Raw genomic sequence first — 24,080 nt, 5'->3', positions numbered from 1 at the left:
TGCTTAAATCCATCTGCTCTTACATGCATACTTACATAACGATCAGCAATTCTCTGCGTAATCAGCCTCTATCACGTTTAAGCTTGCTGCAGGAGATTTCACTTGTCATGTTTGATAGTAAGCTAACGATTGATAAGACGATGTCAGAGGAATTGGTGTGCAATTAATCTGTGACTTACCAATTAGTGCTGTCGCTCTCTACACAGTTAGCGCAAAGTGAAAGTGAAAGCAAAAACAAGCGCAAATTCAAACGCGATTTCAATGTGTCACATATTGACAGTGGCTCATCGATGCCGATGACATAATTACTCAGCTACATTTGCGAAAAGAATGCAAAAGCATTGACATATCTTTCCTCCCATGATAGCCCGACGGGCAGGGCTGAGATGGATTTTGGTAGCCCGATTGGAAAAATCGCTAGCCCCGGGACGTCGGGCTAGCGATTTTTCTTGAGCCCTGTAAAGGGTAAACCTGTTTCTCCATCACCAGTTCAGCTCAGATGATTCAGTAAGGACATCTCCTGGTTTGGACCAGCCGCAAAATTAAAATCAAATGAATTCTAACAACAGCTGATCAAGCTTAAACGTGCTGCTGTTGTTTAGCGCGATAAACAAGAGCGAAAAAGCCGATCGTTGATCAGTTTCACGATTGAAGTTGCAACAGGCCAGAGAATGACGGGAGGCTTCATAACGACAGAATAAATCGTAATATTTTCTCTGAATGTGGGACGATTCCGTTTGTACGGCAACTCTACGGACTAACCGTTATGAATAAAATAAAGTTCAACGTCAGTAACTTAGCGCACACAGCTCTATAGAAACTCCTGTGCAATTCATAACTTCTTACCTGAAATTCAGTTCACCTCACGCCCCTGCCTTAGGTTTGCCTGATCCACGATCTACCACCGGTCGATCGGCGGTCGGTCCCCGCCGCCTCCTATGTCTCGCTCCCGCATGTTTTTCTGACACACACGGTAGATAGCTGCTCTCTGTGTGCTCTTGCGTTAGCCAAGACCAAACAACTCAGTTATTATTTCCACATCGGCGGCGCTAGCTAGCGGCGCTAGCCACGCTTAGCTAGTTAGCCGGCAACATCGTCAGATATAATATGGGATGTTTTGACAAAACGAGCAGATATTTGAAGTTTACACACCTACATTCTCGCCTGAAAATATCTTAAAAGTTCATTTTGTGACCTAGAAACACGAATAAAAAAGACGTTTAAAACGAAGAGGTGTCCGCCATTGTTGAACTCGGCAGAGGCGTGCTATGCATTATGGGATATTGAGTTTAAAAACAAGCATACAGATTTCGGCCGTACTACTCCCGGTATACCACTAGAGAGAGCCAACCCACCACAAATAAAGTCTGTTTCTATGGAAATTGGCCTAAATTTGCACTAAAATCTAAATATTTCAAAAACTATAAAAGTCATGAACACCAAAAGTGTATACCATACTAGTCCAGCTCCAGCCGCACAAAATGATCTAACATATGTAACCCTATTGTCAAAACTGTTAGGCAGAGAGGCGCGGGAAAATTTTCACTAAAATATTAATATTTAAAAAACTATAATAGTTATAAACACCAAAAGTCATAGCACACCATTCCTGATCCAGCCGCACAAAATGAGGTAACATATATGAAGCTTGTCTCAAAACTGCGGGGCGAGATTCGCTGCAAAATTTCAGGCGGAAACTGGAGAATAATAATAATAATAATAATAATAATAAATCCGACGAATAGTAATATGTGTGCCTCTTTCCATAGGCACACATAATAATAATAAATCCGACGAATAGTAATATGTGTGCCTCTTGGCATAGGCACACATAATAACGTTGGTACTCTAGGTTCTGATAAAAAATTACGATCTAGTACGTGGCGCTAATGCACCAAGAAGTTGTTTGCCAACCGCCATAAAACAGAAGAAGAAGAAGAATTACACCGCTTTTGGGTACACGTCATAGTGAGGGCGCCGGAAATGTAGTTTTTGGAGGCAGACTCATCTGGCGTTGTGGCGGTAAGTTAGTCTGTGCTGCACCGGAGCATGCCCGTTACCGTGTGGGTACCGAGAACGGACAAGAAGGCCTGCTGCCCCGTGCACTCTTGAGCCGGAGCACCCTCGCGGCCCACGGACCTCTCCGGCTAACGTTAGCAGCTAGCCGGTGGGAGGCGGGACGAAGAGCCGAAGCGGCTAAAACAGGTAAACACAGGTGAATTCAGGTAGTTTAGCACGGTAGCTACTCGTTCCTTGTCTGCCCATCCCTCTGCTGGTTCAGGTCTCATGTCTCTCGGTCTTTAACAGCATTTTTACGCCGACAGGCGCTGCGAAAAGAAGCAGCTAACCTTTTAGGTTTTCTAAAGGAGGTCCACCCTGCTTGCCTGCACCAGGGTATCCTTCTGGGGCTCAGTTCAAACTGTTATTGATCTTCTGATGATGTTTCCTGTGATTGGCCAACTTTTGGAAGCCTGCTGAGGGGCAGGAGTCACAGCTTGGGTGTCCCTTCAACACTTTTTGTTCTAATCTGTAAGTCGTTTGAGTCTGATTTCACTGTTTCAGAGGTCATGTTTCTGCACGATGAACTCGGGCCGAAAGTGTCTTAAAGTCAGCCTGTCCGGCCCAGCTCCTGCCGTCACTGCTACTACACTGCTGCAGCTCGCCTCCCATGATGCTTTGCTACAGGAGAAGGAGGAGGAGCAGCGTCACCAGCTGGTGGAGGAAGACACAACTGACTCCAGACTCGTCATCACCATGGGTAATGCACACACATGCACATACACTGGTGGCTTTGTGAGGACCTGTCTCTCTGATGGATTGATCTCTCCATCAGAGGACAGCCAGGTGGAGATGAAGGCTGCCAAAAGGACAGCTGCCAGAAGGAGGAAGAGGAAACTGGCTGAGCAGGAGGAGCCAAAGGATGGGGCCTCAGAGAGTGAGGAGGAGGCAGGAGTGGAGGTGGAGATTGACAGACAGCTGGATCAGTCACTGGAGACAAAGTCCAAACAGCACAACCTGACCACGGTGAACGTGAAAAACATCATCCATGTGAGTGCCTCCACCCACACGCCTGCAGAGGGTGTGATCAACGGTTTTTGATTGCATTCAGGTTTTTAAGCCTACTCTCTTTGAAGCAGTTTAATTTGAAGTATTTGGTCATGAAGTGTCATGTGACTTTACCCATCAATGACTTGAAGGAATAGGATGCTTGTTAGATGGTAACTGTTTATTAAAGACTACTGACAGTCTGTGACAGTCTTTAATACATTCGGTTCTCTGAGGTTACTCTGAGCTCTTTTAAAGATATGAAGTGTAACAAACTCAAAGGCTTTCAACAAGAATATGAGAAACTTGCAGTTTAAAGGTTGGCCTTTGACCCACAGGAAGTGATCACCAATGAGCATGTGGTGGCCATGATGAAAGCTGCCATTAATGAGACTGAGGCTGTCCCTCCATTTGTGAGTCTATCATCCAATCAAAACATTCACTGCCATCACGTGAGTCCTGACCCTGCTTACAGACTTTCTTTCTTTTCTGCAGGAGCCCAAAATGACTCGATCTAAGCTGAAGGAGGTGGTGGAGAAAGGCGTAGTGAGTCCACTTACAGCAGTCAACACACACACACACACACACACACACAGAGCACTCTGAACTTTTTGTTTTCTGTCAGGTGATTCCAACCTGGACTATCTCGCCCATCAAGAAAACCAGTGACATTGTCAAGGTAAACGTCAAAGGTCAAACCTGAAATTCTGACTGCACTCTTTATAAAGTCTTCAGTTGAATGTAACTTTTTAAAATCATCTGAAAAACATTTTAATCCCTGCGTTTTTTTTCTAAATGTTTTAAAATGACACAATCTTTTAATGGCATTTTGTCTGCATTTGACTTGAATTCAATTTTTAACACCGTAAAGTGTTTTTTATCATTTTAACTTTTTCATTGGCATTTTTCATTTATTTAATTTGGGAGAAATAGCCATCACGTTAATTTTTCAAATAATAATGATAAAATAATCTTCTTTAAACAAGTTTTTAAATTGTTTTTAATTTAAAAAATCAGTTCTAAAATGTTAAACAATTCAGATTTAATATTTTTATTTTATTTTAGTTACATCTCTAGATATTAAAAACATTTGAAACTAATATAAAATTTAAAAAATTAGTTTTTCTGTTTTTTTTTTTTTTTTTTTTTTTTAAAGTAGATTATGTAAATGTTTTCATTTGTAATGTTAGTATTTTTTTTTTTTAAAGAAATACTTTTAACTGTGTTCTTGACGATTTGTAAAAAATATACAAACTGCTTTTATAACTTTCTTTATTTTCATGATTATTTACATTGGAGACTCTCACTGAAGGCATCAAAACTATGAATGTTAATCTATGGAATTATGTAGTAAACAAAAAAGAGTGAAATAACTGAAAACATGTTTTATATTTTAGATTGTTTAAAATAGCCCCCTTTGATTACTTCTTTGCACACTCTTGGCATTCTCTTGATGAGCTTCATGAGGTAGTCATCTGAAATGGTTTTCCAACAGTGTTGAAGGGGTTCCCAGAGATATTGAGCACTTATTGGCCATTTTGCCTTCACTCTGTGGTCCATCTTGTCCCAGACTATCTCAATTGGGCTTAAGTCGGGTGACTGCGGAGGTCAGGCCATGGCGCAGCACTCCATGACTCTCCATCTTGGTCAAATAGCCCTTACACAGCCTGGAGCCTGTGTTTGGTGTCATTGTCCTATTGAAAAATAAATGATAGTCCAACTAAACATAAACCGGATCGGGTGGCATGTCGCTGCAGGATGCTGTGGTAGCCATGCTGGTTCAGTGTGCCTTTAATTTGGAATAAAGCCCCAACAGTGTCACCAGCAAAGCACCCCCACCTCACACGTCTTCCTCTATGTTTCACGATTGGAACGGGAAAGATACGGCGGGTGGAACCAAAGATCACAGATTTCCACTGGTTTAATATCCATTCCTTGTATTTCTTGGCCCAAACAAATCTCTTCTGCTTGTTGCTTTTTCTTAGTAGTAGTTTCTTAGCAGCTATTTGACTATGAAGGCCTGATTCACGCAGTCTCCTCTGAACAGTTGATGTACAGATACTGCATTTCGTTGCCTTGTACTTGTGACATGTGCAATGACAATAAAGTTGAATTCTACAGATGTGTTTGCTACTGGAACTCTGTGTGGCATTTCACCACTAATCTGAGGTGCTGTTAACTTGCGATTTCTGAGGATGGTGACTCGAATGAATTTATCCTCAGCAGCGGTCCTCATGTGTGCCAGTTTCATCGTAGCGTTTGGTGGTTTTTGCCACTGCACTTGGGGACACACTCAAGATTTTAGCAAATTTCCGGAGTGACTGACCTTCAAATCTTAAAGTTATGATGGACTGCCATTTCTCTTTACTTAGCTGATCGGTTCTTGCCATAATATAAATTCCAACAGTTGTCAAATAGGGCTGTCAGCTGTGTACCAACCTGACCTCTGCACAATACAACTGATGATCCCCAACTGTGTTAAGAAGGGAAGAAATATCATAAATCACAGGTGTCGAACTCCAGGCCTCGAGGGCCGGTGTCCTGCAGGTTTTGGATGTGACCTTGATCCAACACAGCTGATTTAAATGGCTAAATTACCTCCTCAACATGTCTTGTAGTTCTCCAGAGGCCTGGTAATGAACTACTTATTTGATTCAGGTGTGTTCACCCAGGGTGTTATCTAAAACCTGCAGGACACCGGCCCTCGAGGCCTGGACTTCGACACCCCTGTCATAAATGAACCCTGAAAAGGCTCACCTGTGTGGTGAAAACTATTTCAGGTGACTACTCATGAAGCTCACTGAGAGAATGCTAAGCGTTTGCAGCGCTGTCAACGAAGTTTGTGTCTATAACTTTCTGGAATTTAAACTATAAGACAAATTTAGAGTTATTTATAAATTTTGTTTTGCTACATTTCTATATATCTTGCTTTATATATTTGATATCTTCAGTTTGCAGTTACAATGTAGAAAGTAGTACAAATAAGGAAAAACCATTAAATGACAAGGTGTGTCCAAACTTGTAACTAGTAGTGTATATATGACCTGACCTTTAGACAGAGTATGACCAGTTCTAAAGCAGGTTAAAAATTTTAAAATAATTCGAAGTAAAAAGAGGCATTGTTAAAGTCCTTTTTTCTCTAACTTTAGTGGGTTTTTTTAGTAATCATAAAATGTGATTCTTATTTCTCTGCTGAACGCTGAGACTAATGCTGTAGGATGTGTGTGATCTCCTTTGTTTTCTGTGTGGAATTACGGTGTCAATGAAGTTTAAGCTATATGTGTCTGTCTTCAGGCTCCGCAGTTTGTCGACATCCCTCTGGCTGAGGAAGACTCCTCTGATGATGAGTACCATCCTGAGGAGGAGGAGGAGGACGAGACGGCTGAAGACGTGAGGCTCCAAGCGTCTGCAGCATGCTGTGATGTTGATAATGACTGGCTACTGATTTTTGATTGGGTGTGTGTGTAGACATTCCAGGAGAGTGACATGGAGAGCACAGCTTCGTCTCCTCGAGGGAGTCGGCTGCCCCGAGCTGAGGACGACAGCTCCAGCCCATGGCAGGTCCTCAGAGTGTGATCATCACCGTCAGTCTGCTGATCAGTCAGAGCTTTAGAAGTGAAAATGTGTGAAACAATCAGTTTTTGGCTGGTCCCTCAAACGTCAGCTTGTTGGAAAAGAACAAATTCAAAAACGTTATTGCCAAACGGCAAAACTACTGATCAAATTATTTCTGTGGATCTAATGGTAAAACATGGAGATTTGAGTGAAAACAGGATTATTCAGCAGTTTTAAACACACTGATTTATGAAACCTGAGTATAAAACATTGTTTTTATTGGCTGATCTTCCTAAAAGCTCTGATTTGACTTGATTTGAATGTGACACTGTCTACCTCAGGGTCTCCAACTCCAGTCCTTGAGAGCTACTGTCCTGCAACTGTTAGATGCATTCTTGTTCCAACACACCTGAATCAAATGAAGGGCTTGTTACCAGGCCTTGGCCAAACTTGATGGCATGCCGAAGAAGTAGCTCAACCATTTGATTCAACTGTGTTGGAGTAGGGATGCATCTAAAAGCTGGAGCACAGTAGGTTTCAAGGACTGGAGCTGGAGAGCCCTGGTCTACCTGAACTTTAAAGCCTGCTTCCTGTCTTCCGTCCTATCAGAACTCGCGGAGCCGGTCCAGACTTGTGAGGGCAAGGTCTGTTTCCATGGGACCACCCCCTCCCCCCAAAGCTCCACTTCCTAAACCTGTGACTGACAGGACCTTCCTGGAGAAGCTTCATGCTGTGGAGGAGGAGCTGGCTGTTTGTATGGAGCCCTATCAGGTAACCATGGAGACAAGCTGGTCATGTGAATCAATATAGATAAAAGCGAGAGGTCATTATGGATCATCTCTGTGTTATCAGCCTCTGTCTGAGTCGGAGGATGAGACGGGTCTCATGGCGTATCGGACTCGGTCCAAACGTCCTCTCAGGGATGTCCCACTGGGCCGGCTGGAGGCAGAACTCCAAGCTCCTGACATCACACCTGATATGTACGACTCTAGCTCCACCCATGAGGACAGGGAGTGGACTGATTGGCTGAGAGGGCTAATGAGCTCAGACATGGACAATGAAGGTGAGGTTCATAACCGAGCAGGGATTCAAGCTCTGACTGGACTTAAATTGATCTTTTTCTGACAGAGGAGTGTGATGATGAGGATGATCCAGAGTACAACTTCCTGGCTGACATCGACGAGCCCGATGTAGAGGATTACCGTGACGACAAGGCTGTCCGCATCACCAGTAAGTACGCAAACACACACGTGTTCAGATTTTTCCTGAATTTACAAAGGAGCTGCTCAGTCATCTGTTTAAACTCAGTGCACACCTTCCCCAGGGTGCCTCAGGTTATCAGCCATAATATCTGAGAAATCAGTAATCAGTGGGCGGCTAACAATCAAAGGTCCATGGATGTTTGTTTTTTTTTTGTTGTTGTTGTTTTTTTTCCCTTCCTCTTCTCTCCTCCAGTCTACACTGAACTGAACCCCTCACACACACACTCTGATGGATGCATCAAGGGAATGTGTGTGTGTGTCTGTGTTTTTGACTGACTGAACAAGGCAAAGAAAGTGCTGACTCATAAATGATCAATAAATGTGATTAATACCTGCTGAAAATGATAATTTGTGTTTGTCTTCAGAAAAGGAGGTGAACGAGCTGATGGAGGAGCTCTTTGAAACGGTATAAAACACCTTCAGGTCACCTATCTCTTTACATGTCTCCTCAGTGTCTCCTCACCTGTCTCCTGTCTGTGTCTCAGCTGAAAGAGGACCTGGCTGGACAGGAAGTGGATGATGAAGGCCACGAGGAAGAGGAAGAGCCACAGGAGGAAGCACAAACATTTCAAACCCACACACCGGAGGAGCAGCAGGACAGGTGCGCAACTAACACACGCACACGGTCGGATATTCATATCTTGTGAGGACATCTAATTGACATGCTTTCCCTAGCCACGAACCCTAACCATAAAAAAGAAATGCCTGAACCTAACCATAACACAATTGTAACCCTGACACTAAAACCACATTTTGATTCTCAAAAATGCCTTCAAATTTGTGGGTACTGGGATTTTGGCCCGGATGAGGGCTGGTGGTCCCCACAAGTATAGTAAACTTCCAATTTTTGGTCCCCACAAAGACATGAATACACGCTCACACACACAGATACATCACTGTCTGTGTGTTTTCATGTCAGAGAGTGTGCTGATGATGAGGCTGAGGATGGACGAATCAGAGAGCTGCGCACAGTGAAGCAGCAGCTGGCATTGATAAGAAAGAAACAGCTGACTGGAGTGCCACATGACACGCACACAGAGTTGATCATGCTCAAAGTGAGCGTTGAGCAGAAGAAACGCCTGCAGCAGCAGCTCCAACAGGTAAACTCCACTCTTTCAGCATGGCGGCTGAGAGCTGTTACCATGCTTTTACCATGATAACAGCACCTGAACTCAGCTGTCGTCTTTGTTTCAGCATGTCCAGCTACTTACTCAGGTTTACCTGCTGACCTCACTTGTGCCCAGACTGCACAGCGAAGCGGAGACCTGCCGGCAGTTCCTGGTAACTCACCTGGATGTGTTGTGATGTACTTCTTGTTGTTAATGCACCCATTGAAGCTCACTTCCTGTCTTTCAGTGTGAGCTAGACCTGCTGGCGCAGCGGGCCGAGCTGATTGGTTTGTTGGCTCTTCCTGGTTTCTGTAGTGTCTTCAGAGCATCCAACCTGCAGGTGGCGCTGCAGCTGCTGGAGGAGCTGCGTCAGGCTCCCATCAGCTACCAGCCACAGCTTCGCCCCCGTGATGCCCGGGGACGCAGTGAGTACAGGTGGGGGCGGGACTTCTTGATGGATCGAATTGAAACTTTGATTGAAACTTGTTTTTACATGCTCACAGTGCGCTGCTTCCCCGTCATGCCGGCTGAGCTTGCCTGGCTCTTTGCCACACGGCCCGTCTTCATGTACCCAGAGCTGCTGCCTTGTGCTAGCCTAGATCCCGCGCTGTACTGCCCCCGGAGGACAGCAGCCTTCACTGCAGCTGAGGACTGGTGAGCACACACCCACTGTAACACAAAGAGGTCTGAGAAAAACCTTCACCATATCCTTACTCTGTGATTGCGTGTGTGTGTGTTTCAGTCTGTTGGTGCTCGGCCTCAGGAATATGGAAGGGTCATGTGACCCGCCCAAACTAGTGTCTCAGTTCCTGCTGAGGAAGTCTCTGGTTCAGGTTCGACGAAGGATCCTGCAGTGCTGCCGACCAGGTTTTCCTGACAACGTTGTCAAGGTAACGCAGACATAAATACACATACATGGTGCGTCCCAGTTCACGGGTTGCATCCTTCCAAGCACTTGGCCTTTGCAGTCTAGGTAGGCCGGGTCCTTTGGAGACCTAGAAGGCCAGAAGTATGAGGCTGTTAAGTGGGACGGTCTAGCCTTTGATGCGTTGCTCAGGTTGCCTGGCAAAAATGATATTAGAAACATTTTGGACAGAAATGAAAGCGAAAATTATGTGGGTTTTTAATGAGATTTTTTTGGTTTGTGAAGTATCTGAGGTTGAGACCACAAAACTGTAAATACAATATTGTTGGGCTTAATTTCTGTACCCAACAGTAATTTTAAGATGAACTAGTTAGCTAATGTTGTTCATGAGACTAGTGTCATTTCAGTTTGGTAATGTAAATATGAGATGGCCAATATTAAATGTATAGCAGACTGACTTCTGCTAAACGGGTCAAACTGGGCAAAAATGATAAAAAAACAAAACATAACATCCTTATAAATTATAGCACTATAGATCAACTTACCTCAAAATACATAAAGCATATAAAAATCTACAGCAATATAATTCAACAAACACAGCAGTACTACTAATCCAAAATACTCCATGTTTCAAATACAGTGGCTTGCAAAAGTAGAAGTGGAACGAAAATCATACATGATTCCAAACATTTTTTACAAATAAATAACTGAAAAGTGGGATGTGCGTAATTATTCAGCCCCCTGAGTCAATACTTTGTAGAACCACCTTTTGCTGCAATTACAGCTGCCAGTCTTTCAGGGTATGTCTCTACCAGCTTTGCACATCTAGAGACTGAAATCCTTGCCCATTCTTCTTTGCAAAACAGCTCCAGCTCAGTCAGATTAGATCGGCAGCGTTTGTGAACAGCAGTTTTCAGATCTTGCCACAGATTCTCGATTGGATTTAGATCTGGACTTTGACTGGGCCATTCTAACACATGAATATGTTTTGTTTTAAACCATTCCATTGTTGCCCTGGCTTTATGTTTAGGGTCGTTGTCCTGCTGGAAGGTGAACCTCCGCCCCAGTCTCAAGTCTTTTGCAGACTCCAAGAGGTTTTCTTCCAAGATTGCCCTGTATTTGGCTCCATCCATCTTCCCATCAACTCTGACCAGCTTCCCTGTCCCTGCTGAAGAGAAGCACCCCCAGAGCATGATGCTGCCACCACTATATTTGACAGTGGGGATGGTGTGTTCAGAGTGATGTGCAGTGTTAGTTTTCCGCCACACATAGCGTTTTGCATTTTGGCCAAAAAGTTCCATTTTGGTCTCATCTGACCAGAGCACCTTCTTCCACATGTTTGCTGTCCCCCCCACATGGCTTGTGGCAAACTGCAAACGGGTCTTCTTATGGTTTTCTGTTAACAATGGCTTTCTTCTTGCCACTCTTTCGTAAAGGCCAACTTTGTGCAGTGCATGGCTAATAGTTGTCCTTTGGACAGATTCCCCTACCTTGGCTTGGCTGCATTTTTTTTTTTTTTTTTTGCACCTGTCCCGTTTGGATCTTTAGCCATCAGAATTGTTTGTTGTCTGAAGGCCAAGAAAGATGCCAAGCGGATTTACTTTACCAATTGGATCATCATGGCCTTGCCATATTGGTCCATTTGATTCAGCTGTCCCTCAGAGATGATCGCAGATGATCTGAACACTTGCAGTTTTCACACACGGAAATGTGTGATAAGCTCCAGAATTAAAACACAAATTTAACTTAGCAGCTCATTTAAAAAAACACCACCAAACAGAGCCAGCAAAATGACCGAGCTAACATTAACAGTGCTATGAGTCCTGCTACTACTGTGACATTCAGATTTGAAAACTAGGAAGCATTCAAAGATTGTCAACATTTCAGCGTATTTTGTTTGTGGATATATTACTGGGATCACACTCCTCAGCCTCCCTGGGAAAGTCTATGCCAGGGTGCTGGAAAGGAGAGTTCGTCCGCTAGTCGAACCTCGGATACAGGAGGAACAATGCGGTTTTCGTCCTGGTCGCGGAACACTGGACCAGCTCTTTAGCCTCTCAAGGATACTTGAGGGTGCATGGGAGTTTGCCCAACCAGTCTACATGTGTTTTGTGGACTTGGAGAAGGCATTCGACCGTGTCCCTCGGGGTGTCCTGTGGGAGGTGTTGCGGGAGTATGGGGTGTCTGGCCCATTGCTACGGGCCATTCGATCCCTATACAACCGTTGCAAGAGCTTGGTTCGCATTGCCGGCAATAAGTCGGACTCGTTTCCGGTGGGTGATGGGCTCCGCCAGAGCTGCCCTTTGTCACCGGTTCTGTTCATAATTTTTATGGACAAGATTTCTAGGCGCAGCCAAGTGGCGGAGGGCTTTCACTTCAGTGGCCTCAGAATCTCATCTCTGCTTTTTGCGGATGATGTGGTTCTGTTGGCTTCATCAGGTGAAGGCCTCCAGCTCGCACTGGAACGGTTCGCAGCCGAGTGTGAAGCAGCGGGAATGAGGATCAGCACCTCCAAATCTGAGGCCATGGTTCTCAGCCGGAAAAGGGTGGAGTGCCCACTCCGGGTCGGGGATGAGTTCCTGCCCCAAGTGGAGGAGTTCAAGTATGTCGGGGTCTTGTGATGGGAGAAGGGAGCCGGAGATCGACAGACGGATTGGTGCTGCGGCTGCAGTGATGCGGACGCTGCACCGGTCCGTCGTGGTGAAGAGGGAGCTAAGTGTAAAAGCGAAGCTCTCAATTTACCGGTCGATCACGTCCCTACCCTCACCTATGGCCACGAGCTGTGGGTAGTGACCGAAAAGAACGAGATCGCGGATACAAGCGGCAGAAATGAGCTTCCTCCGAAGGGTGGCTGGCCTCTCCCTTAGAGATAGGGTGAGAAGTTCGGCCATCCGGGAGGGGCTCAGAGTAGAGCCGCTGCTCCTCCACATCGAAAGGAGCCAGTTGAGGTGGTTCGGGCATCTGATAAGGATGCCTCCTGGGCGCCTCCTGGGTGAGGTGTTCCGGGCATGTCCCACCGGGAGGAGGCCCCGGGGCAGACCCAGGACACGCTGGAGAGATTACATCTCTCGGCTGGCCTGGGAGCGCCTTGGTGTTCCCCCGGATAAGCTGGAGGAGGTGGCTGGGGAGAGGGAGGTCTGGGCTTCCCTGCTTAGGCTACTGCCCCCACGACCCGGCCTCGGATAAAGCGGATGAAGATGGATGGATGGATATATTACTGACTTTAATTACCCATAAAGTCATCACAATTTCTGTAAAATTAAAGTCAATTTTTGAACAGTATGCCTTTTACAGTAAAGGCTTTAAAAGCAAGTGGAACTTCACTAGTACTAACATCACTAATGTCACGTAACTTTGCCGACATGTAGCTAAAAGTAATGTTTTCATGTTCTTCGTTATTAGAACATTTGTATTGCTGCATAAATAAGTGAGTACTTATTTTAAAAGTTAATTCTTCGGCCGCTCCACTTGAGCTGTCCTTTATTTTTTCGAAAAATTATCCGCTTTATCACACCTCTGTACATACAAACACACACAGTCTGGCCCTCTCTCTGAGCTCAGTCCATCTGTCTGTCTTCTGCAGACCTTCCGGTACCAGCGGCGGGTGCTCCCAATGCCAGTGGCATGTCGTCCCGTGAATTTAGCAGACTGGCGACCTCCTGTGGAGAGAGAGGAGAGCGTCATGCCTCTGTGGCTGCTGGTAGGAAGGCTGCCTATGTTTCCTTTGTTCCTCTCTGCATTTTCCTGCAGGTCTGCTCTTTATGGAAAACTAGTTCCAGAATAAACACTGATGACATGGTGTCAAACAGTTAACCGAGGAGACCCAGGTAACACTGGAGAGATGAAGCAGGTGCCCAGGGAAAGGGAGGTCTCGGAGTCTCTGCTTAAACTGCTGCCCCCATGGAATGGATTATAAGAGAAGAGGGAAATAGCGAACGTAGTTAACTGGTCAGTAATCAGCCTCGTGGTCCTCCCAGTGTCTCCTCTGTGTTGTCGTGCAGCTCAGGAACCAGTTCCCCATCTGCTGCAGGTTCTGGTTAGAGTGTTAGAGTGACTCGTCATCAGCCAAAGTCCATCATGGAGGAGGAGGAGTCCATCTGCAAACTCATCAGCTTATGGAAGGCAAATGAGACATGACACACGAGGGGTTAGCCACGTCTAAACTGTCAAAGAGCAGTGGTATTGTTTGCATTTAAATAAAGGTGGGAAGTTCCCCTGTGTGTGAAACAGGAAATGTGAGCCAGTCCATTCAGTGAGGCGGGTCTGAGATGATGGTTAGAAGTGACGTGCAGGATGGCAACCTCAGTGAAGAAGTGTGTATGTGTTGCATGTCCAAGTATGAAAAGCAGCAGACACTCAGCTTTGACATCACATGAGGGAGAGTAGCTGAGTGGGGTCAGTCTTACTTTACAGTCACTTTGTTGTTATGTGCACCAAGTATGACGTCACCACTTCCCCAGTTGTTGTTTACTCTGCTGCTTGGGGTGTACCAGAATCACTGCGGTCTTCTTCTCAACCTGAGGTGTCAGCACTGAGAACATCCCTCCCTTTCAGTGCTGGTAAAGGATTAGAAAAGGAACAGGAAACAAAGCTGTTTTCCCCAGAAAGTTTTCCCACTGTTGCAGTGTCTTCCTCTGTGTAATCTGAGAACCACTAGTTCTGATAGACATGAGGTTCACCTACACTCCGCAGGGGGTTATTAGAGGTCATAAAAACCAATGGTGTTTTAGATTCTGAAGAAAGGATGTGATGAGGATTAGCTGATGCAGCTGACAGAGAGACCATTTGTGATGGAAACAAAACCAACTGTGACCTTTGAACTTTCAGCAAACCAAACGGAGAAGTTCCACACTTTATTTTACACTAGATCCTCCGGCAAAAATAGAATATTTCCTTTGAACTAACAAAAAATCTGTTTTGTAATTGGAGCGTTTCTGTGACTTATTGCAGCAACTTTTCCTTTTCTAATGTGGAATCCTGAGACACTTTGTTGAAACTGCATTTGTGTATGTTGGGATGCCTCAGCGATTAAACATGTGCTTAAACTGATTTTACAGTGAATCAGAAGAGAACATTGCTTTCATGTGTGTAATCTGTTTGAAGTCTGAGAATGAGACTACATTAATATCTGTGAATGTAATCATGTATTTGTATATGTATATATAGTTTATTCATGACGTAGGCATCTTTTAATCTTAACGCAAGTTTCAGTCTTCAGTGGGGCTGACACAGGAAACGGTTTCAAAGAGTTTCTGGACATTAAATGCTGTTGTTGTTATTATTATTGTCATTATTATTATTATTATTATTATTATTATTATTAATAATGGCTGAATATATTTTAATATATTTGTCTTCTTCTCACTGATTGGACCTTTAAAATATCTCTTTTCTGTCTTCAGCGCTCTCTCCCCGTCATCTACCCAACCATTAGGGACTATAATAGCTCCGCCTCAAACATCCCAACCCCCTTCAGATGGACTGGAGCCCGGCAGAGTCAGCTGACTTCCCCGCACTCCACCTCCAGCTCCTACAGCTTCCCCCCCGGGACCCGATACCCACCCCACCTCCCTCAGAACCTGGACTTCAGACGGATCGGCTTTGTATTGCTGAATCAACCCCACAACCCCCCTCATCCCCCCGACTATGCCCCCTCCGCTCCCACTCCTCCTCGAGTCCTCCTTCACCGCCTGCTCCTGACCAGGACCGAGTCCCCCACTGATATCTCCACTGCCACTGTGCCTATGGCAACCAGAGAGCAAATTAGACACTACAGTCAGAAACTTGCAGCCCTGAGGAGGAGGGGAAGGGAACACAAATCCTTTACACCTCCTTCCTGCGATGACCCCACCTCCCGTCAGGTGACAGGGGATGATGTCATCAGAACTGATGAAGAGGAGGAGGAAGAAGGTGACATCATCCTGGTTCTGTCTGAATCTTCACCCAGTGCTGCAGGAAGTGTTTCTGTCAGTGACGATGTGCAGGAGGTGGGGTCAGAGAGTAAAGAGGACGGAATCTTGACACCACCTAGAGGAGCAGAAGAAGACAGTGGTGATCCTGATGAAGATGGAGACAGAAAAACTCTCCTTCAGCAGGTGAAACTTTTAGTGGCCAAAGTCAGCTCTCAATGAATCAACCAACTGATTAGTCGGTACTGCAGATATCTGACTTCCTGTTTGGTTTCAGCCACTGTCAGAAGAAAGTGATGAAGATGATCAGAGAGAGTCAGAAGACGTGCTGTTCGCTCATGATTATCTCTACAGGGTGAGGCTTTAATTCTGAAATTGAATTGTATTTAGAAAGATTGTGTAACCGCAGTTGTTTGTATTTCCTGTTACCTGGTCAGGTTTGTGAGGCAGTCCAGATGTATCCAGGCCTGTGGGAGGAACTGGTGTGTGTGTTGGACGAGTTCTCAACTGCTGCAGTTGATGTCCTGTATGACAGAATAAGCAGCGTGCTGCAGCCGTGGCCTCAGCTGCTCAGAGACTTTGCCGCCTTCCTGAACCGCAGACAAGCTCGCCACTGTGGCCTGGTGGGTGACATCACTGTGACCTTGCAGAGGTGTGCTGTGATGTGACTTAGGTGCAACTCATCAGCTCTCTTCATCTCCACAGCTTCTGGAGCAGCAATTATTTGAACGCAGTCGAGTGTTTCTATGGAAACTGAGATGGAGCCTGGGAGAAAGTTCCGCCCTCTACCAACAGGTGGTGTCAGTACTGCAAGGAAGCTCTGCCCCGTTACCTGAGGATATAAACAAGGTAAGGTAGATGACATTTGACCCCTCAGCTGATCTGACCTGAGATCAGTTCCATCATCAGGAAATATTTCGATTAAATCTGTCTTCTACTGATAAAATAATTAAACACTGATTATTTTCATCTGGAATGATGGGTTTATCAAGTTATTGATAAAAAATGGAACAGAGAGAGACCGAAGTCTGATCCTCTCTTTGTTTTGCCAGCTCTCTTCTTTGCTCTGCCATCATCCCGACCTGCAGCAGGAACTCCGCCAGTTCTACCACGAGTTCCACACCACAAACTGTGCTACCCAGAGTTCCCCTGACAGGAGCCAAGGCACCGACAGAGAGGAACAGGAGGAGGGGCAGCGGCAAGCAGTTTGTGCCAAAAACATCACTTTGACAGCCACTGGGGAGAAAGTCGTCATGTGGACACGGTCAGAGAAACATCCAGAAGCACTAACATAACCTCAGGAAACACTAAAGAAACATTACAACAATGAAACATAATTTCCAGGTTCTGAAACTATTAGAGACAAAAAACTCCTGTGTCCTGGAAAGCTGTTGGCAGGCGTTATTCAGATGTTGTAGAAAATATCACAAAGTCATCAATAAGTGTTGCACCAGCCACAATCACACACTCAGAATCTGCATTGCATAAAACATTACACATCCATTGTGCTCTGGAAACGTGTTCTAAAAACAACATTCATTAAATGCTCCATAAAAAATCCATAAGGAATAAAAATGAGATGGAACATCTGTAAACCCAAACAGTAAAACTTCCAAAGCATAAATCTTCTAGTAGCAAAGACATTTATGTTGTATGAAACTGTAAATATAGAAATGTTTCATTTGAAGTGTTCTACAAACATAAATGCTGATCTTGAAACATTCTGAAAATAAAATGAATTAAAGCATTGAAGCTTTCAGAGCCAGATGTTTTAAGATGATTCTAAAAGTAGCACAAGAAAAGAGAAAAACTGACTCTGATTGTTCTTGTTCCAGCGAGGTGGACCGAGCCATCCTGACTGCCTGTCGGGAGAGGGGAGCCACTTGGAAAACGTTCAGACAGGTGTCTACCCACCTGGGAAACAAGACTGCCCAACAGGTGAGATGAGGCGACGCCTCAGCACGCAGGTGTAGAGCTCTGAGCTCTGTGTTTTTCTTCTAAGTATTAAACCTGATGTTTTCTTCAGGTACGCCTTCGGTTCCTCGACCTGATGAAGCTTTTCCACTCTGCAAAGTCCACTTCCTGTTCCTTTGAGGCACAGCCAATGAGCAGGCAGGATGCTCCAGACTGAGTCCTGGACCAGTTAGAGACCTGCAGATAGACAACAGTCCAAAATTATGTGAATCTGCCGCTGTCCAAGTTTGAGAATCCAGTGGAGTTTATTTAGATGAAAGAATGGAGTCTCGCAGGAGGCGCTCTGCTCACCTTTGCCAGACTGTTTAGAGAACGTGTGTCTAAAATGTGTTGAGACAAGAGGATCAAGGAGTTCAATTTTAGATCAGAGAATGATTCAGGATACATGTGAATCTCCTTGGCTGACCTTTGGTTCTGGACTTTAGGTTTAGAGACTTAGCTGTGGATTTAAAATCTAGAACCAGTTAAAAGTTCTACAGCCTCAGGATAACACTTTCTTCCTACAATCTGGGTGATGGTGGATTCTGCAGACCTTTTTTCTCTGGAGCGGATTTGAGGCTGATCAAAGAGGTCATTTGCAGGACTGTAGTTTACTGTGAAAGAGTTCAGAGACACTTCCTGTTTATACTTCAACTCTGATTTGTTGACCAATCAGAGCAGAGCTTTATTTAAGAATTATTTATCATTAATTTATCTCCTCTAGAGACGGAGGGGCCTCTGTGGTCACATAATACAAAGAAGGAAAGTAGAAACCAGCTCCAGTCAGCTTAAACTGGGTCATGTGAACTTGGTGATGGCCCTGTCTTCTGGTTTCCCATAATGCTCTGCGTTGAGGGCATCTCATCACTCCCATGATTCCATGCTCTCACGTTGGTGAAGGAGACATTGTGTGAAGATTTTGTACAAATGTTTATTCACATTGAATGTTTACAAATACTTTTAAGGAGTAAAAAATGTTTAATGAGTTATTTTCAAAGTGTTTGTTTGTGAAGGCTAAAGAAAGAAATCTTTAAGCTTTAGGGAGGAAAGAGAGTACTGAAGATATAATGAATTGCCCTCTCTATTGCAGAAATGAAAAGAGCTCTGAATAATAAAGAAATTTTAGTTGCTATGTTTTTGATGTAGAAAAAGCATATGATATGCCTTGGAGAAAGGGTTTGCTGATTAAATTACATCAATTAGGAATAGGAGAAAATATGTTTAGTTGGTTATGGGATTTTTTTATGTGACAGAACTGTTCAAGTTAAAATAGGATCACATGTTTCAGAGCCGTGCGAAATAGAAAATGGAACTCCTCAAGGAAATGTAGTAACCCCAACATTATTTTCAGTTATGATCAATGGTATTTTTAAAGATCTGTCTGTAAATTATAGTAAATCACTTTTTGCTGGTGATGGAGCATTATAGGTAAGGGTGGGAAATGTAGACCATCTCATTAAGAAACTCCAGGAGGGGATAGGTAAAGTGGAAAAGTGAGGTGTAGAATGGGGTTTTTTAATTTTCAGTCGAGAAAACTAAAGTCATGTTTTTCCACAAATAAAAAAAAAAAAAAAAAAAAATAGGAGAAAGTAAACAGTTATACTAGTATGGGAAAGGGCTAGAAAGGGTTGATTGGTTTCGGTTTTTTGGGTCTAGTTTTTGATAAGAAATTAAGTTGGAAAAATCACAGAGCACATTATGGGGAAAAGTAAAAAGGTACTTAATATTATAAGGGGTTTAGCAGGGTTGACATGGGGTTGCAAATTTTGATGCGCTTGAAAGTATTTATGTCACATTAATTCACTCAAGACTAGATTATAGGTGTATGGTATATTGGTCAGCGGCTAAAACTTGGATATTATCCAAGTTCAGCCACTGAGACTTTGCGTAGGGGCAGTTTAAGCCACACCAATATGTGTCCTACAAGTAGAATCAGGTGAAGTGCCACCATTTTAGAAGGCAACAGTTAAAGGTAAATGACTGGATACATTTGGAAGGTCATAATAAAAGTCATCGTGTTAAGAAAGTGTTAGAAATTGTTGGAAAGAGAAAAGATTTTAAAAATAGTTTTGGGTGGGTTGGGGATAATAGAGCTAGAGCATTTAAAGTATATGACAAAGAATTTAATCAGACAGTATTGTGGCCTTTAAGGTCTACATGGAAATACATTAATGTAGATAGATCAGTATCAGATATTAAGAAGACATGAATTACAACAGATATTTGTCAAGAATTGTATAATAGCGTGGAGAAAAAGTACAGTGACTATTTGCAGATTTATAAAGATCCAAAAACTGAAACAACTAGTGTGGCAGTTGTCATTCCTGAATTAAATATCAAAATTTTAAGAAGAACATAGATTGTTTTTTAGTGTACATCTGGTAGAGTTATATGCCATAATACTGGCTTTAGATTGGATGGAAGATAGTAGAATTTCAAGTGGATTTAATAGCTAAGGAAGCTAACAAAAAAGTAAATATTGATATACAGATACCATTGTATAAATCTGAAGGCAAAAGTATAGTTTGGAAAGAAAGTAAGAATTTATGGAAAATGGCATGAGATAATGAAGTGAAAGGGAGACTGGAGATAGTACAAAATACAGTTGAAGTCACAAGAAATGGAGGAATAAGTAGGCAAAGGGATACCTTTTACAGAATATGGTCTAAGTGGACGGAGTGAGGTGTGATTTTCTATGAACTTTGGCACTTTTAATGCTGACGCACTGATTTAAATACCAGAGATGGACCGATCCGATATTACGTATGGGTCCGATACTGACGTAAATTACTGGATCGAATATCGCCTCCCACTGAAAACGCTACGTCCAGATGAACAGAAAAGGTGGATTCTGCTCATCAGGACGTAGCGTTTTCAGTGGGAGAAAATGCTACGTCCTGATGAACAGAATCCACATTTTGGGACTGACTTACCTGGATGATTGAGCATGCATTAATTAATTGTGAAGATAATTATTCTGTTTCTGATTCACTGCTTATGCAGCAAAAGAATACCCTCCTCAAACTACTAAAAAAAGAAGAGAAGGCCCTAATGATACGGTTGCTCAGCCTGTTTTCCTGTGAATCTGTTTTTTACATTTTTGTCACTGCCAGATTCTTTTGTTTTGTTCTCACAGGCAGGAGCAACATTTCTGTTCCTTTTGAAAATGTTCCGTGTGTTATTGGAGCTGCCTGATTTTTTTTTAGCTCTGCTTTTAAAGTCTCCACAACAGCTGCCACAAAAGTCACATCACCCTTTTCCATTACAAACTGAAGCACATATTTGGATCCAAATTTGCGACACAGGTCTTTGTACATTATGATGTACAAGTTTTTTACAGTTTTTAGAGGAGTCAAGTCTCCCCCAATTTTCTCTCTTATATCAGCCACTATCTGCAGAAAATTTAACTTTACAGCAGATGTATGTGTTTTCACAGAAATGTGAGTGACTAAATTTACAAGACACAAAATGAGAAAATTATCATCACCTTTAGACTTAGGAAGCTGAAAAGGCACAATCCCAAACGAACATTGCGGGGCATCACTACTTTCTGGTTTCAAGTTACATTTTTCATCACTCTCTGTGAAGATTTTTGACATCAGTGATTTCAAATGTACGACTCTTGCCCTTGCTACCCAAATTTCCCTTACCTACAAAAGGTAGAGTTTGTCTATCTTCCCCAAAGTCTGGCAATTCAACACTGCTGTAGCTGGTCTTCGGACTATCTACAGAGGGGGTGGCTAAGGTCTTTGCACAGACTTGTAAAATGTTCATTACATTATAAACCATCCCAACAAAATTTGGTAGGGATGTGGATTCATCTGATTGCAAGGATGTGGACCCTGTGATATGACTCAGGGCTGAGTTTACGTTCTTTGCAACCTACACTGAAAATAAAGTCAGTAGTGTGTCTGAGTTATCAGACCGCTGTTGCGCAACACCCAAGGCCCGACCGAAACATTTATCAAAGATGTTTCTGAGGCTGGCCTGAATATCATCCTCTGTCACCCTGCAGTAACTGCACCCATCAAGCAGAGGTTCAATATTCATCCTGAAAAGAGAATTTAGTCAGGTATTCAGTCATTTTCCCACAGTATCACTATTGTGTCAAAATCTACAGGATTCATGAAAATAAATCATATGGATGACTTCACACTAGATGTAAAATATTCTAAAAGGCAATACAAAGCAATTCTGTTGTTCTTTAAACCCTGAACAAAAACTGTCGGGGGAAATTGTCTTCACAGGCATTTGATAAGCATAGGCAAGGCTTCATGTTTATCAGAGTGAATCGTCATTCAGAGTTTACACAATCACAAGCAAAGCATATCAGGGTGAATCGTCATTCAGAGTTTACACAATCACAAGCAAAGCATATTTGAATAATAAACAAAATCTTTTCACAAAAACCCTCTCCGTCACAAGGATTACCTAATGAATCATCTAATGTAGATTATTTAAGAAGAAGAAATTAAGAATGAATCAAACTGTTTACCTGTAAGGGGGGATTTCTTTGTCTCTGGGATAATGAATATGTGGGCAGCATGAAACCTGTGGTTCTATGCCTTGAAACACTAAGGTGCTAATGTGCCCTATGAGTGCTTGGCACATGTTGGTCAGCAAATTAACGACATCCGAGGTGACGTCATCAGTGGCTAATGCCATCCACTGTCTGAAAGAAAAACATTGAAAATGGTTGAGCAAAACAAACCTTTAAACAGTGAATAAGTCTGTATATGGTCATAACTGTCTTGATGATTTTGAACTTGTGACTTACTCATATGATAAATTGGCTAAATAGTTTTTGAGGCATGCTTCAATGTGTCTAAACCTGAACAGAGGTACGTCGAGATTACTGCACCTCGGTTCACTAGGTTCATCTCATGGAATCTAGAAAGAAAAGACAGATGTCAGTGAGCAGGCATGTTTTACACATAAAAAGAAGTTCCCATCAACAAATTAGATCAACAATGTAAGGTTTTTGTCACAGCTGCACTAAATAAACATTATTGGTTGCTAAAATCATTTGTTTCTGTAATAGCTAGTCCACCAGTACCACTAAGCTTCTAACATTTAATCATTGCAATTATTGAATTTTCAAAATTTCAAAAATATTTGTGCTTTCTTGTTTGACGAGAGGTGGTCTGATAAATGTGGTGAAGTTTTTCTTTTCCTACCAGGTTCACTTTACCACAGCTGGTCATCTTGTCCGTGAATTCACTTTTTCGCGACAGCTTTGGACAATTTATCACTTTTTTAGTGGCCGTAAGTTTTTTAAGTCTTTCACTCTTCGTCCTCACTCTAGCTCTGGATAGTTGTGTGCAGTGTTCTACTGGTGTACTTATGACAAACTACTAGAGACTGTGACGTCAGTTCGAACGCTCGAGGGCTTGACCGTATGCGCATGCGCACCACGGAAAATGCTTCGGGTAGTCTGACTTAACGTGTGGTTTTTCTGTGTTGGATAATTTGGTTTTCAAGTAATGTCATAGCTACTGGGACACGCCCACTTGACAGTACTGCGGTCTCCAGGCATCGTTTTAACGTCTTCGAATTGAAGTTTAGCCGAAATGAAGGATGTTAGTCGTGTCCAAATTCATGGGCTGCATCCTCCTGAGGACCCGGCCTTCGTGGTCTACGTGAGCCGGGTCCTCAGAAGGTCGGGTAAGCCGGAAGTAAACGGCTGTGAAATTGGACGGTCTAGCCTTCTGATTTGCATCACCGCTGTCTCGGTGGAGTTTAATAAACTTGGCCGTCTGCTCCTTGCTATCTAAGATATAACAGGACACTGGCGTAAATTCTCGACCATCTCTGATTAAACAGAAGTCTGTTTAATCAGTTTTCTGATTGACGTTTATTCAGCTGTGTGAAAACCAAGGAGGAACCCACCCGGGGGATTAATAAAGTTTTATTTTATTTTATCTAATCTAATCTAATAACTTTAATCTCAGCCAAACCGATTTACTCACGAACAAATAAAACACTGAAAAAAGCCAAACAATAACATTTTTAGGTTGTCTAAGTGACTTATATATTACGTTTAACCTGAGTAGCAAAAGACCGCAGTGATCTGAAAATGATGTGCAGGGAGTATGCCCTCGAACTGACCCTCGAGCTCCTGGCTAGCTATCGAGCTGGTGGGGAACAGATGTCTCCGAAACCGGCGGCTGCTTGGCGGGCCCCCAAGGCTCAGTCGGGCCCTTTCCGGGGTGTGGAGGGCCCTCCATCTCGGGTCTCTCAGCCCAGGGCTCGGTCTGCTCTGGTGTAGCCGGTTGCCGGCGGAGCCTGCGGGCTCGTCGCAGCACCGCCCTGTTGCTTCTGCACCATGGCTGCTGGGTGAGCCCCCGTCTGCGGATCTCCTCAGCTCTTTTCTAGGTGGGTG

The 24,080-nt window shown here is 43.6% G+C and overlaps 1 protein-coding gene and 1 long non-coding RNA gene across 3 annotated transcripts; one reads left to right on the top strand and one right to left on the bottom strand.

The window, feature by feature from the left end:
* The first annotated feature begins 1,911 nt into the window (after window positions 1–1,911).
* Window positions 1,912–18,687, top strand: gon4la (gon-4 like a). 2 transcript variants are annotated; one of them, XM_031725913.2, is made up of 26 exons: window positions 1,916–2,205; window positions 2,563–2,758; window positions 2,834–3,048; window positions 3,384–3,458; window positions 3,541–3,591; window positions 3,671–3,724; window positions 6,340–6,435; window positions 6,514–6,606; window positions 7,210–7,371; window positions 7,453–7,663; window positions 7,729–7,830; window positions 8,228–8,268; window positions 8,348–8,463; window positions 8,782–8,962; window positions 9,057–9,143; window positions 9,219–9,396; window positions 9,475–9,625; window positions 9,714–9,861; window positions 13,420–13,536; window positions 15,239–15,931; window positions 16,023–16,100; window positions 16,183–16,368; window positions 16,451–16,594; window positions 16,798–17,009; window positions 17,581–17,683; window positions 17,772–18,687. In XM_031725913.2, the coding sequence occupies exons 2-26, from the start codon at window positions 2,581–2,583 to the stop codon at window positions 17,874–17,876; spliced, it is 3,777 nt and encodes a 1,258-aa protein (XP_031581773.1). In that variant the 5' UTR covers window positions 1,916–2,205; window positions 2,563–2,580; the 3' UTR covers window positions 17,877–18,687. The 2 variants fall into 2 exon arrangements, with proteins under 2 accessions (XP_039461477.1, XP_031581773.1); XM_039605543.1 differs by lacking the exon at window positions 13,420–13,536 and having other exon boundaries at window positions 1,912–2,205.
* A 278-nt stretch (window positions 18,688–18,965) lies between these two features.
* LOC120435686 lies at window positions 18,966–22,991 on the bottom strand. The gene is made up of 3 exons (XR_005609837.1): window positions 22,876–22,991; window positions 22,476–22,588; window positions 18,966–22,370 (listed from the first exon to the last, which is right to left on the bottom strand). It is a non-coding gene; the product is annotated as an uncharacterized LOC120435686 (long non-coding RNA).
* Between the last annotated feature and the right edge of the window lie 1,089 nt (window positions 22,992–24,080).

The sequence above is a fragment of the Oreochromis aureus genome, linkage group 22 (genome assembly GCF_013358895.1).
Source record: "Oreochromis aureus strain Israel breed Guangdong linkage group 22, ZZ_aureus, whole genome shotgun sequence".
Lineage (NCBI taxonomy): Eukaryota > Metazoa > Chordata > Actinopteri > Cichliformes > Cichlidae > Oreochromis > Oreochromis aureus.
The sequence above is the reverse complement of the archived record's forward strand: the minus strand, read 5'-3'. Positions and strand labels throughout refer to the sequence as shown.

Excerpts from the sequence above, each read along its gene's own strand:
- gon4la (XM_031725913.2), top strand. The coding sequence starts at position 2,581 with ATGAACTCGGGCCGAAAGTGTCTTAAAGTCAGCCTGTCCGGCCCAGCT. Across the intron at positions 6,607-7,209 it reads ACAGCTCCAGCCCATGGCAG|AACTCGCGGAGCCGGTCCAG; the intron begins GTCCTCAGAGTG and ends CCGTCCTATCAG. Across the intron at positions 7,831-8,227 it reads CAAGGCTGTCCGCATCACCA|AAAAGGAGGTGAACGAGCTG; the intron begins GTAAGTACGCAA and ends GTTTGTCTTCAG.